The sequence below is a fragment of the Octodon degus genome, unplaced genomic scaffold (assembly GCF_000260255.1).
Source record: "Octodon degus isolate 3935 unplaced genomic scaffold, OctDeg1.0 scaffold00048, whole genome shotgun sequence".
NCBI lineage: Eukaryota > Metazoa > Chordata > Mammalia > Rodentia > Octodontidae > Octodon > Octodon degus.
The window spans coordinates 1,269,701-1,286,864 of record NW_004524624.1 but is presented as its reverse complement, the minus strand read 5'-3'; the positions used below and the strand labels follow the sequence as shown (position 1 = coordinate 1,286,864).

Genomic DNA, 17,164 nt, shown 5'->3' with positions numbered 1-17,164 from the left:
GTATGTTGAGTGTTTTGTTCCAATAATGTATAATTTGACCAATATAATGGAATATTATGAAGCCACGGAAGTTAGGGTATGGATATGATTTCATCAACATGGAAAGATATTTATGATATAATGCTAAGCTCAATTAAATACATTTTTATTGGGTAATTACTACACAATGAATTGAAAAGGTATAGTACTTTCCCTCATAAAGCTTATAAATGAGTAGGAAATCAGATATTGAGGAACTATTGAGATAAGAAAAAGTTGGGCAGGGGATATAGCTCAGTGGCACAGCACCTACCGGCAAGCACAAGGTCTTGAGTTCAATTCCCAGTATCAAAAAAAAAGTACATTGGAGGTACATAATGAAGGTATTTAACCTAGTCCAGAGGGGTCATGGAAGGACCTCTAGAAGAAAATGATGCTTCATGAGGGATGACTATGAGTAAGGCAAGCAAAGAGGCAAACAGGAAAAACATCCTAGAAAGAGTGACAGCTATTTTTAAAAATATACATATCACAAGAGGCTATTCAGACATTTAAATATATTTTATTTATATATATATATTATGTTCAGAAATATTTTTGGACATGTATAATTTATAAATACAAAATTTTAAGGCCATAAACCATACTTTTATATAGATATTGTGATATATGTATCTTTTTTACTTTTTTCCTGCTTAATCATTCTGATTTTTTTCTTCAATCAACATATATATGTGTAGTATTAAAATATGTGGTATTTTACCAAAAATGTGTGAGTGGAAGGATGAATGAAAGAATGGAAGAATGGATGGTAACCATATGGAAGGCTGGTGCTAAACATTACATTACACTCACCAGAGTCTATATATTACATTGATTCTTCCCTCCCTTCAATTACTAAAGCCCAAGATCTATTTCTTAAGCATATTTTCTCCCAACTTCTAAAATCACTTTATTTTTTTTCTAAGGTTATTCCAGTACTTCAGAGACAAGTTGGTCACCAAAAGTGGACCCAGTAGCACAATTCATTGTAACTGCAAACAGCTTTCTCTCTCAATATTGGCCTCTCCAAACCACAGACACAGAAAGTGACTGGCAGAGTTATTTACTGAAGTTGCAACTAAATAACTTCTGGGGACAAAATAAATCATTTGTTTTAAAAAATAGAGATGGAGGGGCCGGGGAGATAGCTCAGTGGAATAAGCACTTGCCTGGCAAGCACAAGGGCCTCAGTTCAATCCCCAGTTCCTCAAAAAAAAATAAATAATAGAGATAGATGAGAAATGGGAATAAAAGGAAATAGAATGAGACCACTGTAAAGGAATATGGCTCAAAGTTTCTAAGTAGTGAGCTCAGCTGATTTCCTAAGCTACAATGTGAAATTCCTGGCCCACGGCTCAAAGCAAGGTAAGCATACTTGGTCCACTTCAGCCAAGGCACAACTCCAAGTTGAGACCAGCTCCTTCATGTAATTAGCCAGGGGGGACACATGTACAAGGAATTCTCACAGCGTAAGTGCCAAGGCTCTCCCAGCAAGAATAACTTGCCCAACTAGTTGTGTACCAAATTAGGAAAAATGACAAATTCAACAAAAATGTTCCGCATTCACCATTCTTAGCAAACTGCTGTTTGTGCTTTCAGTATTCAATGACCACCTTCTGTGGTAGGTACTGATAATTTAACTTTATTTTTTTTGATAGTTTAACATTAACAAGACATGCTTCCCTCATGCCCAAAGCTCAACATTTCACTCATTTAAAGACATACTTGAGTCCTACAACATATAGGGAACTCAGGATTAGTAACAAACATGTTCAACAAGGTCTGATCTTCATAGGAGTTATACACTAGTGAGGAAAGATAAGTTAAAAAAAAAGTTTTTTAATACTAAGATGATTAGCAAATAGTGATAAGTGTTATTAAAAAAAAAAATCTATTATAGACTAGAGAGACAGGTGTGGAAAAATGGTTAGGGTAGTCAGAGAAGCCTTCTCTGGGGAGAAGACATTTGCAAGATAAAAAGCAGCATTTCAGACAGGCCAGAATGCAGAGCAATGATTACCAGACTCAGAGCAGGCACAGGGTAGTTGGAAAGCATGTGGAAGGGAGAACTAATCCATTCAAGGGTCCTGTAAACTAATATGGTCTCTTTCTGCTAGCAATGATTTATACCACACTGTACCTGGTTCAGGAGTGGTTCTCTGATAGAGACAAGAAGCTTGGCCTACTGGTTCCTGTGAATTCAGTCCAGTTGTAGCATTATATGAAATAGTTAGACAAGGCTATCCCTTTTCTAGGTATGCCCAGAAAAAAAGGGATCCCTGGTATTGTGCCGCAATCCACATGACTCTAAAGGCTAGCAGAGACCCATGGTCTCCTCATAAAAGTAAGGGCTATAGAAGAACAAGTTGGGAGCCTGACAGTAGAACACTCAGCCAGGTGGCCAAAAGTCAAGACCCACTCACTATGTGACCTTGAAAAAGACCCTTTCCTTCTCCCACCCTCAATGTCCCTCACCTGCAAAAAGAGAGACCAGAAAGCCTGGCAATGATCCTAGGAATCTATGTGGTTAACAAGCTCCCCCAGAGGTTATGATGCATGCTGAAGCTTGAGAACTAATAGATTATGTGAGTCTACCTCTTTTACCCTTGTGGTGAACAAGGAAGGAGACACATGTCAACTGGCCTGCCTGAGACTTTGGCTCCATCAAGATCTTCATGGTGCCAAGCTGAGAACAGAGAAGCTCTCATGGTAGGTTTTATAGTCTTCTCTTTCTTGCTCCCCTTATGCTACCAGCCTCTCTATTCTCCCAGTAGAGTGGCAGCCCCATGCCTGAGGGTACAGTGTGCCCCTCACCATACCTGTGAACATCGCACAGAAGTAAGGACTGCAGGCTGCCAGGACCACACGGTGGGCTTCTATCTCCACATCTTCTGCCACAATCATCACGTCACACAACAGCTGCTTACTGTAAGGGGACAGGATGGGGACAGAATGGTCACAGCATGGATACCTAATCCCATCATCCAAAGGTATTTTTATTCCCACCCAGATTTCATGCTATCATCATACAAGACTTTCATAGAGACTTGCTCTATCTTAATGTGAGCAGGAAGATGGACCCATTGACTTTTCCAAGCCCTGATATGCCTTCCACACATGCTTTCATAAGGCATAAAGAGGGATCCAACTATGCTACAACTGTAAATTTAGAACTGCTTCATTTGTGTTCACCTTTCTTTTTCTTTTTCTTTCTTTTTTTTTTTTGTGTTCATCTTTCTAATCTGAAATTCCATCAGTGCTGACTGAGAACTATGGAAACAGTGGCTGGGGAACCGTGGCAAAAACTTGGGACTATCAGTTGAATGACTTAATGAATGCCAAGCAACACAAGCACACCACTGAGGTGTGTTGCCAGCAAGACCACATACTGATAATTCTTCAAGAATTCTATCGCAGTATTAAGGTTGAGAGTAAGAATGTGCCCCAAAAGCTGCATGTGCTCAAAGGTGGCACTTTTGAAAGGTGATTGAACCATGGAGGTGACATAACCAACTTGCTGTTAGGAGGCAGAGTCTACTCACAAGAGGCAGGTCTCCAAGGATGTGACCTGGAAGGGTGCACCTCCCTCCCTCTCTCCCTTCTGATTCCTGGCTGCCAAAACATGAGCAGCTTTCCTCCACCCAGGCCCTTTCACTATACCTTCCTGCCTTGGAATAAGCCAACTATGGACTAGAAACTCTAAATACTAAACCAAATTAAACCTCTCCTTCTTTAAATTGTGTTAGGTATTTTGTTCCAGAAAGGAGGAAAGTGACTGAGAAACACTGCATGCACAATACTGAAAAAAAGTCAGACTCTAGTATTCGCCTTCCACCTGGAACTAACACTATCACCAATAAGACTCTACTTGCACACATAGTACACCCTAAAGGACCTGTGAAAATTCCTGCCATTGCAATTATTAAGAACATTATGACTTTCTTTTATGATCGTCAGCCCATCATGCCACAAACTTGGGAAAGGAATTGTCTTATTTACCTTTGTATCCTAGAACCCTGGCATCGTGTCTACCACACAACAGACCTTAATTTTTTCCGAACAAATGAATAAAAGTGGATCAACCTACATTTAGAGACAGAAAGGATATTTGACTACTTTAGAGATTGAGAGGGTGTCACAAGTCTCTGTCAATACAGAAATTATTCTTTTATCAGCCTTCTAAGTTTTTATCAGTCCTATTATTAATATAGTAACCTATATGAGTTATAGGTACCAGGTACTGTTATAAGTACCTTTTGTGCACATATTATTTCATTCAATTCTGTCTACAATCCAATAAAGAAAATCAATCATTATGCCAGATATAAAAATGAGGAAATGGAGGCTCAGAGAAGTTTGGCAACTTTCTCAAGGCCACAGACAAAGAGCACATGGGAAAGTTGAAACAGGACTTGAATGCACATAGCTTCAACTCGGAGCCCCTTGAATGGCACCTTTCTCACTAGTCCCTCCTTTAGATTGAAATGCTAGAGATAAGAAGGAAGGTAAAGAGGACAAACACATTGCAAGTGTGACTCACTGGTAGTGGGTCAAGAAATCTGATGTTATTTTTGAGTTCTATGTGAGCTTCTGGAAACTAGTTAAGAAGTCTACCATGACTGAAAGACAAAAAAGAAGCTACAAACAGTATTTGCCACTGTGAACTACTGAAACTTTAGTTCAGGTTCACTAGAGAAATAGAATCATAAATATAGCATGAAAAAAACGCAAGCTGCAAATACCCTTAAAGATCATCTGGTCTATGAAACCCAAAGAAGTAAAGAGACGCCCAAAGACACAGAATCTGAATCTCAAATCCAGCTCTCTTGACTTCAAATGCAGCCTAGTGCTTTTCCCACTGTACCACAAAGCCTTGTGATGGGCTGATACTTCAGATAGGAAGACAGAAGACAGCTTAGCACCAATGTGTAGAGATGGTCAGGAAATGTTCAGCATGTGGACTAAAGTATGAGTGAAGGGGCTTCTGGAAAGGGTAAGACCTTTAGGCACAAAAAGGTAAAACCAAGAGGTTGGGACTCCCACTGCCTGACAGTAGACCTTACACAGCAACTTTTTCAGAATTGCCAGTACAAACAAGAATAGAACTGACTCTGCCCCACAGGGTTAAAAGAACATGGACAAACAAGCTCACCACTGTTTTCTAACCTGTCCAAGCTTCCTATGAGACACAAATCATAGAGATCAAATGGGATGGCAGAAGCCACCTAAGCTCTGGCCAAAATTATTATACAAATATACTCTCAAAAGAATAAATGCATCTTGAACATTTTAACTTCTACTAAAGATTTTACAGAGAAAAGAGTCACCACTACTATTTAAGAGTAACCAATAATGGTTTTAGTAAGAAGCATTTAAATGATGAAATGTTTAACAAGGAAAATTAAGAAAGGCCAAACAAATTTTCAGTGTTAGGAGTAACAAGCAAATGTTAGTAGGATATATTGTACAAACTCAACAGAGTGCATAATTTCTGAGTAAATGGAAAACAGACAAGGAAGAATAAAGATGGCAAATTCAATTATGCAAGTAAATGAGAGCAGTTCTGACAGGTCAATAGATCTCAATGTCAGAGAAATTTTAACCTGGGGAAATGGGTGTGATGCCTAAGCTTCTTGTCAATTTGATGGGATTAAGGAAGGTAATAGGACCAGGGAAGCACAATATTCAATATTCCTATCAGTGGAATCATCTAGCAGCTTAATGCACTACTAAGGGATGGGGCCAACTAGAGGAGATAGAGCCCTGAGAGCATGCTTTTGGAGGTGTATTTCTGTGGGACACTGTTCCCTTGCTCTCTTTCTGGGTCATGATGAACTAAGTATCTTTGCTCTGCCACCTTCCATCATGATGTTTCTGCCTTACAGCCAGAACAATAGACTAAAATCTCTGAGACTGTGACCCAAATACATCTCCCAGGTATTGGATACATTGTCCTGAAACAGGAACTCTAATACATTGGGTACAAGAAAGTTGCCAAAAATTCAAAGGGGACTTTTCCTGAGGGTAGGAAAGCCTGTTGTTGGGGGCCTGCCAGTTAGCCCAGTTGTTTAAGCGCCTGCTTATGCAAATGCAGTTAGGTGCAGGATGCTGTGGTTCGATCTCCAGCTCCACATGCCTTACCAGACCACCCTTAAGGCAGCCGGAGGGGAAAAAAAAAAAAAAAAAAAAATTTCTTCTCAACTTTGGGCCAGCCAAATAGCTCAGCAGATTAAAGCACCTGCAAGCAGGTACAGGAGCCAGGGGTTCAATCCCTGGGCCTGCTGGCAATTGAGACTGCACATGGTGGCACGTGCCTATAATCCAAGCTCTTGGGAAGCTATAAACAGGCAGATCACTATGAGTCTGATCTAGTAGTAAGACCCTGAACACTCTGTAGACCCTTCCCTAAAATACAAAATAATAATAATAATAATAATAATAATAATAATAAAAAGGAAAGCCTGTTGCATACTGCAGACATCTCTGTACCTTACATGGAAAGCCTGCAGGGCTCAAAGGTTTTCCTACTTAACCAATTAGATGGAGTAGGGGATCCTTTTCTTTTCAAACTATGATACTATTCCAAAGCACAGTCTCGAGGAGAAAAACATAATACTACACATTTTTTTTCATTTGTGGAAAAGTATAGTATAGGCATTGGAAATGTGTGCAGGCACTGGAATCAAAATGAATAGTGTTTGTTTTGTTAGCAAGTATATAATATCCCCCAAATGTTATAGAATTGGGATATAAATAGCATAAGGCATAGTGCTAATCAGCATAATGTTAGCTTATTTCTTTTCTTTTTTCCCCACAAAGTATTGCCTTAAGGTTAGAGGTTAAGTGTTGGAAATCTTCAGTTTGAGCTACCTATTGGACAGCTAAGTGGGGTTATCAGATGGACAAGTGGATAAACACGTGGGTTCAGAGGTGAGAGATGGACAAAAAGATGAGAGGGCTGCACATAATGATGGATGACTGTACTATGAACTACTCAGAAGGGTGAGGCAAGAAGATCACAAATTCAAGACCAATCTGGGCAACACAATGATATCCTGTCCCTTATTTAAAAACAGAGAGAAGAAGAAGAACCAGCAAAATAGAGAGTGTGGTATGGAGAATATAATAAAGAGGGTCTAAAAATATCCATATAGACCAACAGAATAGAATTGAGAGTCTGTAAACAAACCCTTACATTTATGATCAATTAATTTGTACAAGTGTAGTAATACAACTAAATGCAGAAAGAATAACTTTTTCAACCAAACCTGGGACAACTGTATTAATATGCAAAAGAATCAAGTTGGATCTTCACCTCACACCATATACAAAAATTAACTCAGAATGAATCAAAGTCTTAAGTGTAACAGCTAAAGCTATAGCATTCCTAGAAGAAAACAGGGGTAAAGCTTCATGACTTCAGATAAGACGATGCTATGACACCAAAAGTACAAACAATAAAAGAACAAATGGCAAGTTAGAGTCCAAATTTAAAACATTTGTGCTCCAAAGAATAATACATCAGGAAAGTAAGAAGCCAATCCAATGAGAATGAGAAAGTGTTCTTACAAGTTATCTACCTGAAATGGGTTGTATCTAAAGTATAAAAAGAATTCACACCCTTACAACTCAATAATAAACCTAAAAATAATCCCACTTCAGAACACTTGGCAGGTAGGGGCATGAGGATTAGACATTCAAGACTAGCCTGGGCAACTTAGCAATACTTAGTGAGATCCCTTGGTTAACAACTATTAAAGAAGAACTGAAGGAATTGGAATCTTCACATACTGTTGAACAAGAGGTAAAGGGTGCAGCTTCTTTGGAAAACAATCTGGCAGTGCCTCCAAAGGTTACAGAGTTTCCATGACCTACTGCTGTCTATAAAGCCAAAAAATGAAAACATACATCAAAATGTGTACTTGAATGCTAATAGTAGATTATTTATTATAGTCAGGAGCCAATTTTCCCATATCTAAATATTAATCATCAATAAAAATGAATGAAATCCAGAGATATACTATAACATGAACCTGAAAAATATTATGCTAGGTTAAAGAGGGCAAACACAAACGACGACCTATTGTATGATTCAAAAGTAGGCAAATCAAGGGCCAGTCAGATAGCTCAGTGGACTAAAGCACCTGCTGAGGCAGGCGCAGGGATCCATGTTTGATTCTCTGGCGTGCCCTGCCAGCCCCACCCCCTGGGCTCACTGAGACAGTGTTTGAGACTGGGTGTGGTGGCACATGACTGTAATCCCAGCACTTGGGACGCTGAAAACAGGATCACTAGGAGTCCAATCTGTGTAGTGAATCCCTGTAGACCCTGTACTAAATACTCACAAAAAAATTAAAGTAGGCAAATCGATGGAGATAAAAAGTAGCTTTTGCCTCAGACCAGAATGGAAAAGGAGAATAAAGACAAGAGGAAGAAGTAGAAAGGGGTGAGTGTTAAAGTATACAGTGAGTAATGAAAATATTCTAAAATTGACTGTGGTTGCATAACTATGAATTTTTTTTTTTTTTTTTTTTGCAGGACTGGGGATTGAACTCAGTCCCTTGCACTTGCCAGAGAAGCACTTATTCTACTGAGCCATCTCCCCTGCCAAATATTTTAAAAGTCATTAAATTTTATGTTTTAAATAGGTGAATTTGTATGTCATATTAATTATATTTTTGTAAAGCTGTTCCCAAAAGAAAAAAGGAAGCTGAAAACAATGTGCTTAGATGATTCATTACTAGTGATAAAAGCATAGTGACAATCCACCAAAATAATAAGAAGAATAACAGAGAAAGAGAGAGTAGAAAATTGTTTGCAGTGGTGAAATGAGAGGTTCAAATTATCAAGAGGCCCAAGATATAGCTCAGTTGTAGAGCATATGTTTAGCATGTGCTGGGCCCTGGGGGAAAAAACTGTTCAAATGAGATTTTTAAAAAAAAGGACTATGATTTCAGATATTCACTGGATTCTCTATCCTTCATGCTCCCTTCTTTTCACACCTGGTCAGGTTGTTCTATTCAGAAAAGGAACTTCGTCACCACTACTGAGATGACAGGAGTCAGAGAGTTACTAGGGTTCTCCTTCCCAGAAGCCCTATGGTCTGGCCAGAGCAGAGCAATGAAGTGCCAAAGAAAGAAGCCTGGATAGTTACCATGCCAATGACCCATTCTCTACCATGCAAGTAAAAAGAATAGAAAATTCGTGAATTATGTGATTCATAAATTGCAAAGAACATATGTGCTTGAACTAAGATAACTTAAAATTAATGAGGGAAATATGAAAACAATGTAAGAGAAAATACTACTCGAATATCATGTAACATTTCATTAACTTAATCCTTATGTAGCAAAATATTTGAATCCAGGTCTTCAACACAATGAACTATGCCACTCCCTCTCTAGTTCTCATTAAACTGACATGTGTCAAATAAAGTGTTAGTTCAGGTCTTCTCGCCCACCCACCCCCGTTCCATTCCAATCTTTTAAAGTTTGCCATTGAGATACCTTGGAATTTGGTCAAGTTTTTGAATACCATAAGAATACAAGCTTCACTGAGGGCAAGATTTTTTTTTTTTTGAGGGCAAGATTTTGATTCTCATTTTTACTGCCAAATTCCTGCAACCCAGTGCAGCACTTACACCACAATCAGTAGTTACCAGCAACTAGCTAACACAGAATATCATTGTGTATCAAGGTCTCACGTTAATATCTAAAGAATACTTATTATGTTAATTACAAAATAACTATATTATTTATGAAATAACTAATTCTACCTCTAGGAATTAGTATGATAGAAATAATTATGAATGTGTAAAAATATTTAATAATAGTAATATATGGGCTTTCACTTTTCTGAGTACTTTATTCATTAATTTATTTATTAATAAAACTAGTACTATTAGGCCAGCCAAATAGCTACAACACCTACAAGCAGGCACAGGGCCAGTGGCTCAATCCCTGGGCTTGCAGTGCTGGCCCTCCCCCTGGATGTACTGAGATAGCAATTGAGACTGGGCATGGTGGAACACACCTGTAATCCCAGCTCTTGGGAGGCTGTAAACAGGCAGATCACTATGAGTCCAATCTAGTAGTGAGACTCTAAACATCCTGTAGACCCTTCCTGAAATGCAAAAAAAAAAAAAAAAAAAGACTAGTACTATTATTAGTCCCCTTTTATGCTACACCAAAGCAAGGTCAGTCAGACTAATTTGCTTAGAGTCAAAGAATTGGTAAGAACTACAGCCAAGATTTGAAACTAGAGTCTATGCCATGACCACTACATTACATTGTAACAAAAATAACTATTGTAGGCATTTTTATATGAGGAATTAGGAAAACCTAGATATCCAACAAGGAAGTGTGTGTTTTAAAATACATCAAAAGTAAAATAACAGGTATCCATTTAATATAGAACAATGGTATAGAAAAATGTGTCCAACAAAGGGCTAAGAGATAAAACTAGAGGTCTAGGGATACAGCTCAGCAATACAGCATCTGCCTGGCAAGCACAAGGTCCTGAGTTCTATTTCTGGTACCAAAAAAAGAGAGAAACAGACAAAATTAGATGTAGACATATACTCAAAAAACAACCTCTCCAAAGTGTTACTAGTGGTATTAAAATTATAGATTATTTCCTGTTTATCTGTATTTCCTAAATGTTCCTCAATAAATACATTCCTCACGGGCAGTGGTAGCACATGCCTATAAGCCCAGCCTGTAATCTGTAATCAGAAGGCACAGGAAGGGGATTGTTAGGAGTTTGAGGCCAGCGTGGACTACAAAGTGAATTCAAACCCAGCCTGAACTGCATAGTGAAACCCTGTCTCAAAAAGACAATGAATTAAAGAAATAAAGAAATTCCTTTTATGAAAAGTAAAGATTGAAGGAGAACTCCATACCTAAACCTGAACTAAGAATTTCCCACGTATATACACATTGTGGTCCATTTAAAAAAACAGACAAACAAGATTATTCACTTCAGTTTCAGAAAAGGGCTTTGTCTGGTATTTGGAATAGTGTTTTATAAAACAAGTTGCACAAAACAATCTATACATAAAAACAACTAAACAGGACTTTATAGTCAAGTATGTGTGGCTCAACAAACAAGTTTACTGCAGTACTTCTGAGGATGCTTAACATTCTATATATACTACTGAGCTCAAAGAAGGTGTAGTAGATAGGATTTTTCAAACTCATTTAAAGCAGCAGGACTATTAGAGTAGATTAAATCCACATCAGTGATAAGCTTGCTGCAAGCTTATCAAGACACAAAAACCTAGTAACTTATAACAAAAGCAATGAGGACTTAGGATATATATATATATATATATATATTTTCTTTTCAAAGTTTTATTGATAAACATATAGCAATGAGACAGTTTCAAATCAAATCGAAAGTACAGTTTCAACAAATAATACACTGCATATATTCTTCTTAGTGGTTAATTGCTGTACAAGATGCAGACTTGTGATCCTACTTACAAACACCATTAGAAAAAATCATTCTATTCATTAAGAGAATGCAACTATATATCTATCCCAACCACTTTGAATACACAGATACAAAATGGACATTCATAGTTATACCCCAATTTTTTTTTAAGTTCCGTTGTTGAATATTATAGGTGTGTAAACTCAGCAAAATATTCTAAAAGAGTACAGAAGCCCATAATAGCATTGGGTCTTCTGTTTAATTGGCAATGTCAGAAATTATTGACGTGAGTCCCCCACAGCTCAACATAACAACATGGCTTTACTTCCTATATTTCATCTTCATACTTTTCTACTGGAAGCTACTGCACTGCAGATGGTAATTTGTAATAGTGGTTTCATATTGGGAGTGCCTGTCATTGTGGTATTCTGAACACGGGCTGCTTGTCATGACATGCCAGTTACTGCTAAGATGTCTCTCGGGTAGGTGGATGTTCAAGAAGAAGGGGGTGGTGAATGAAAGCAAGAGACAGGAAAAGGAATACTGTGGGACAGTCCTGCTTCAAGGTTGTATATGGTGAGATTTTTGGACTTATGTGCAAACATGAGAAGCATAGAATTCTTTATCCTATTTTTTAAGATATTTAAAAAATGAAGAGGCTAATAAGAGAAAGTGGATGCAGAGAATCCCGTGTACATGTTCATTCCCCACGCTCTCCCAGTCAGTCCTCACATGAATTGGCTGCTGGTGAGAGAACTAAATGCCTGAATCAGATAAAGGACCCAAGTCATGCTCAAAAAACCTAAACAGGGAACTCCAACAATGCCTAGGGAATACATCACAAATTATTTCCTGACAAAGGAACCATGCCCATAGACACAAACATCAGCCCCAGCTGATGACTAAGGCAGCTACAAACAGAGCTTCGAGGAAATCTGGCAGGAAGCCTAATAAAAATTGAGCAGTAGAACATAAAACAAACTTAATTTAACTTTATCTTTAGTGCCAAAGACTGAGCCATGCACAAAGGAAAAATGACAAAATACAGAATCAGATGGAACTTTTATTTAAAAGTAGTTCAATCTCTCATTCGAAAAACACTTTTGGGCCATTTTCTCTGCCTACAACGCTTCTCCCTCCCTCACAAACCATCAGGTCTTTAACTCTCACTTATCCTTCAAAATTCAGCACAAGCATCACCCCTCTTTAAGAAGTTTTCTCCAAACTTTATCCAATATACTTACACCACTTAAGAAATAAGCTGTTACTTATTCTTACCACCTGCCGGACATCTGATGGATTCCTCCTTCAAATACCTATCATTGCCTTTTTAATTTTTATTTTTAGTATACATTTACAATGCATAATGATTACATTCATTGTGGGAAGCTGGTAGGTATACATAACACATCTGAATTCTATTTTCATCTCCTTCCCCTTTTCTGCCTCCCTCTCCCTCCATGCCCTGCCCTTGGTCCATCAAAAGAGATCTCTTTCTCTCTCTCTCTCTCTCTCTCTCTCTCTCTCTCTCTCTCTCTCTCTCTCCACCCCCTCTCTCTTCCCTGTCTCTCTCTGTTTCCTACTACCTACCTTCTATTTTTCTATATGGAAAGATTATTGTGCTCGCTTCGGCAGCACATATACTAAAATTGGAACGATACAGAGATTACCATGACCCCTGCGCAAGGATGACACACAAATTCGTGAAGCGTTCCATATTTTTAAAAAAGAAGTAAGCCATGCTGTTATGTTGAGCTGTAGGGGACTCAGGTCAACAATTTCTGACATTGCCAGTCAAACGGAAGACCCAATACTATTATGGGCTACTGGACTCTTCTAGAATATTTTGCTGAGTTTACACACCTATAATATTAAAATAACAGAACTTAACAAAAAAAAGGGTATACAGATATATGTCCATTTTGTATCTGTATATTCAAAGTGGTTAGGATAGATATATAGTTACATTCTCTTAATGAATAGAGGGATTTGTTCTAATGGTGTTTGTAAATAGGATATCATGTCCGCATCTTACAAAGCAATTAACCACTAGGAAGAATGTATGCAATGTGTTAATTATTGAAACTGTCCTACCAATTTGATTTGAAACTGTCTCATTGCTATTTGTTTATCAATAAAATTATGGAAGAAAAGAATGATCATTGATCTATTTATATTTCTGACTTTGTGTATCCCACCAGCCCCATGCAAGGCCTAGCTAGTGCTTTGTGGACCTCACTGATGAATGACTCAAAGAACCTATAAAGCGCCAGGTTCTAGAAACCAAAATCACTCAGAAGTTGTCCCTTCCCAAAAGGAGCTTATAAGCTATAGAGGAAAAAAGGAGGTAAACAAGTAGCCTTTACAACAGGATGAAGAATGTAGTAAACACATAATAGCAAGGGCACAGGAAGTTTCTGTGCACTCCGGTAAGGAAGAGATTGCATTCACAAGCTTCATACAGAAAAACACGTTCAGTGCCCTGACCCTGTCTTGCAACAAGCTTATCCCACAGGCACGCTGATCTTACAAATAGCCTCACCATTCAGTTAGGAGTAGATGAGTCCATTTGTGTTTCATTTCTTTCTTGATAAACTGCACTTAAGGAGCTCAGTATTCTTCCACCCAAGTGACTATCTTAACCAGCTAAACTTGAGCCATGGGATAAGAGAGGGAGACCAAAAGATTATCTATGACATCCACAGTCTTACATCTGCAATTCTGTGTCGGTGCTGTAATCATTCTTTTATTGGTTTTCAAGCAGCTGGAAACCAAGTTTATGAACAGACCAGCTGTAACCACAAAGGAGTTTTCCCCTGTGATTAATCACTAAAATGATAGGTGTTAAAAAAAAAAAAAAATACAAAGGAAAGAGAGATTTCCAGCAAAGCCATTTCGCCTCAGAATTTGAAAGGGAAAGACAAGTGACTGAGTGGGTGGGGAAAGAGTCAGAATTCACTCAGTGGTGGTGTTCTGACTTCTGTTCTCTCTCCCTGGTGAAGCTCACTCTGCAAGTTCTGAAAAGGCACAGACAAGATAGGAAAAGTACCTCCGCAGTTCATTCATGACCTTGAAGGCCTTCCCCATGTGGGCAGGGTTGATGGTGATTGTCCTCTGGCTCTTCTCATCATCTCCAGCCTGTGTCAGAGGCTGGGAGTTTGGCTTGATGCTGTGAACAGGAAGGAAAAGGGAGGGGAAAGAGAGATCACACACTGGTACACACCAGTCATTTAGCTGTCATAGGTCCAGATACCACTCCTGGTGGCAACTGTTAGCCTGATCACCTGACCACAGACCTACCAGGCAAAGTATTTCTGTAGGATCTTCCAATGCAAATGGCATTTCTCTAACAGAAGCCAGGCTCCAACCCAGCTTTTCCACAAAGTACTATGTGACTTTGTAGGAGGTCCTCATGCTCCATCTCCACCACCACCACCAAAACTGAGGGAGACTATATACTCTATTATTCACTACACAAGGGTGTTCGTTCAGTTAACATTTAATGTGCCAGCCACTGTATTTAAATTTAAAGGAAACAAATAAAAGCACCATGCCAACCCTCACAAAGCTTACAGTTTAGGAGAGAAGAAAGCCAAGTAAACATTCAAATATCTTATCCTCAGTATTTTACCTATGGGAGCTACAGAAGAATAGGGAATAAGAAGCTATCACAGTGACACCAGGTTGAAGGAAAACTTCCTAGAGGCAAAAACCTGAAGAGTAGAAATTAGCCAGGCAAAACCAAAGATGGAAAGGCAGAGAAGACAATATGTACAAAGAGAAAAAGAGGACAAAGAGCAGTGTGTTTAAAGTACTGGCCATTCAGTAAAAAAACTAAAAGAGAACTCAGAAAGAGACTATCTTGGAGTTTGGATCTTTTTCTGAAACAATAAGAAGAAATCAAAGACCCAAACAGAGAAGTGGGACAGGAAACAGATGAACAAATCTGTGCTTTAGAAGGATCATATTGGGCCAGGGAGATGGCTCAATGGAATAAGCGCTTCCCTGGCAAGCTCAAGGGGCTGAGTTCAATCCCCGGTTCCAGAAAAAAAAAAAAAAAGCTTTATATATAGAAGGATCATATCCCCTATGGTATAGAGAACAGTGGAACAAGAATGAGCCTTTCTAAGGAACTGCAATGCTACAGAAAGACAAAGGACTACAGTTCTACAGCTGTAGAGAAAAGGCTGTTATAGACTAAGCAAGCAGGGGATAACAAGTGAGAGTCACCCATAACCTCAACACCCTCTCTACTGAAATCAAGAAAAAAAATTACTCAGATCTCTGTGGGACACCAGACAGCTGCCCACCTACTCCTGAACATGCCTTCTGGGGATAGGGAGATAGGAAGGAGGAAAAAAAAGAATGAGCAAGGAAAGGATCTTCTTCCCACACTGGTGAAGAAACTAGTAGGTAGCTCTAAGGTAAACTTTGGGACCATAGAATTACCACTATTTGGACAAGACTAAGCTTTGTTTTGCTAGTAGAAAAATAGAACCACCTCCCCTTGTGTAGGTTTGGGGACCTACAGTTTACACTAAATCAGGGATGCTGATGGCTTTCCCCTGATTTTCCCTACTGGGACTCTATCTATGCTTACATTCTAGCCCTACAAAGTGGATAGACAAAGGGTCTGCCACAGCTAAGAGAATGTTTCAAAGCCCCAGGATCTCCATAGATTGCATTTTGACATTCATAACTGTTCCAAAATTCAAATATGAATATCAGGGCAGACCCACAGCTCACATCGTTCTAAAAGACTCCTCTTTTGGCTTTCTCACCTACTTTCAAATGTAATCCAAATGTAAGTCATAGATATCGGACACCAGGACTGTTTGGATTCTGAGAAATTAATTGAGCAGAGAAGATAAGTACTAAGAGATATACCAAAAAGATGATGAGAGTTCTGCAATTTAAGTACTTAAAGAAAATCTCAAAGGGGCCAGAGAGATGGCTCAGTAGAATAAGCGCTTGCCTGGCAAGTGCAAGGGCCTGAGTTCAATCCCCGGTTCTGCCAAAAAAGAAAAAGAAAATCTCAAGTCAGAAAATGTGATGGAGAGGGCAGAAACATCCAGCAAAGATGAAAATGTCAAGAAATCCCACAGCACAATTTCTTTCTAGTTACTGCTCTTCTTCATTTCAAAACCAGAAAGACAAAAATTTTTATTTTCTACTTCAAAACCAGAAAGATAATAATTTTTATTTTCTACTGAAAATTTAACATTTTTGCTCTTGAAATTTAAACTTGTTTTATTTGATATTGATTTCTATGAGTTGAAATCAAGATTTAATTTTTTTCTGTAAGTTCAATTTGTTGATACTTCTTATTCTTCCCACTCATCTGTCTTTTCACCTTAGGTCATAAATTAAATTTCCAAATGTACAGGAATCTATATTTGGATACTTCAACCCTTTCCACTGATTTGGTTTGTCCATCTTTATATGAGGACATTATTTCTGCAGCTTTAAAATAAGACCTGATGTTTGATCACACAATTTCCCAATCCCATTGTTATTCTTTAGATATATCTTGACTATTTATTTCTTTACTCTTTCATGTAAACTCCAATTATCAGCTTGTCAAATAACAAACACCCTGATAGGAGTTTGACAGAAACTACTTGAACTTATAGATCAATTAGGATAGAACCAATATCTTTTTGATATGCCTTCCTATTCATGAACATAGGCTCTCTCTCCACTTAAGTCC

At 38.4% G+C, this 17,164-nt stretch overlaps 1 protein-coding gene and 1 non-coding gene across 5 annotated transcripts in view; one reads left to right on the top strand and one right to left on the bottom strand.

Annotated features, from left to right (window-relative positions):
- Window positions 1–17,164, bottom strand: part of Klhl3 (kelch like family member 3) — a 113,212-nt gene that overhangs the window by 84,343 nt on the left and 11,705 nt on the right. For 3 of the 4 annotated variants that reach the window (XR_002821349.1, XM_023716533.1, XM_004632234.2), the window contains exons 2-3: window positions 14,504–14,623; window positions 2,841–2,947 (exon numbers count right to left, since the gene is read on the bottom strand). Coding sequence is in view for 3 of the 4 variants with exons in the window: in XM_004632234.2 (XP_004632291.1) it covers window positions 2,841–2,947; window positions 14,504–14,623 (227 nt within the window). In the remaining variant the exon portion in view is untranslated. The remainder of the gene's footprint in view (window positions 1–2,840; window positions 2,948–14,503; window positions 14,624–17,164) is intronic. The other variant, XM_023716532.1, reaches the window with a different exon arrangement.
- LOC111817096 lies at window positions 13,074–13,177 on the top strand. Its single transcript, XR_002821366.1, has one exon. It is a non-coding gene; the product is annotated as a U6 spliceosomal RNA (small nuclear RNA).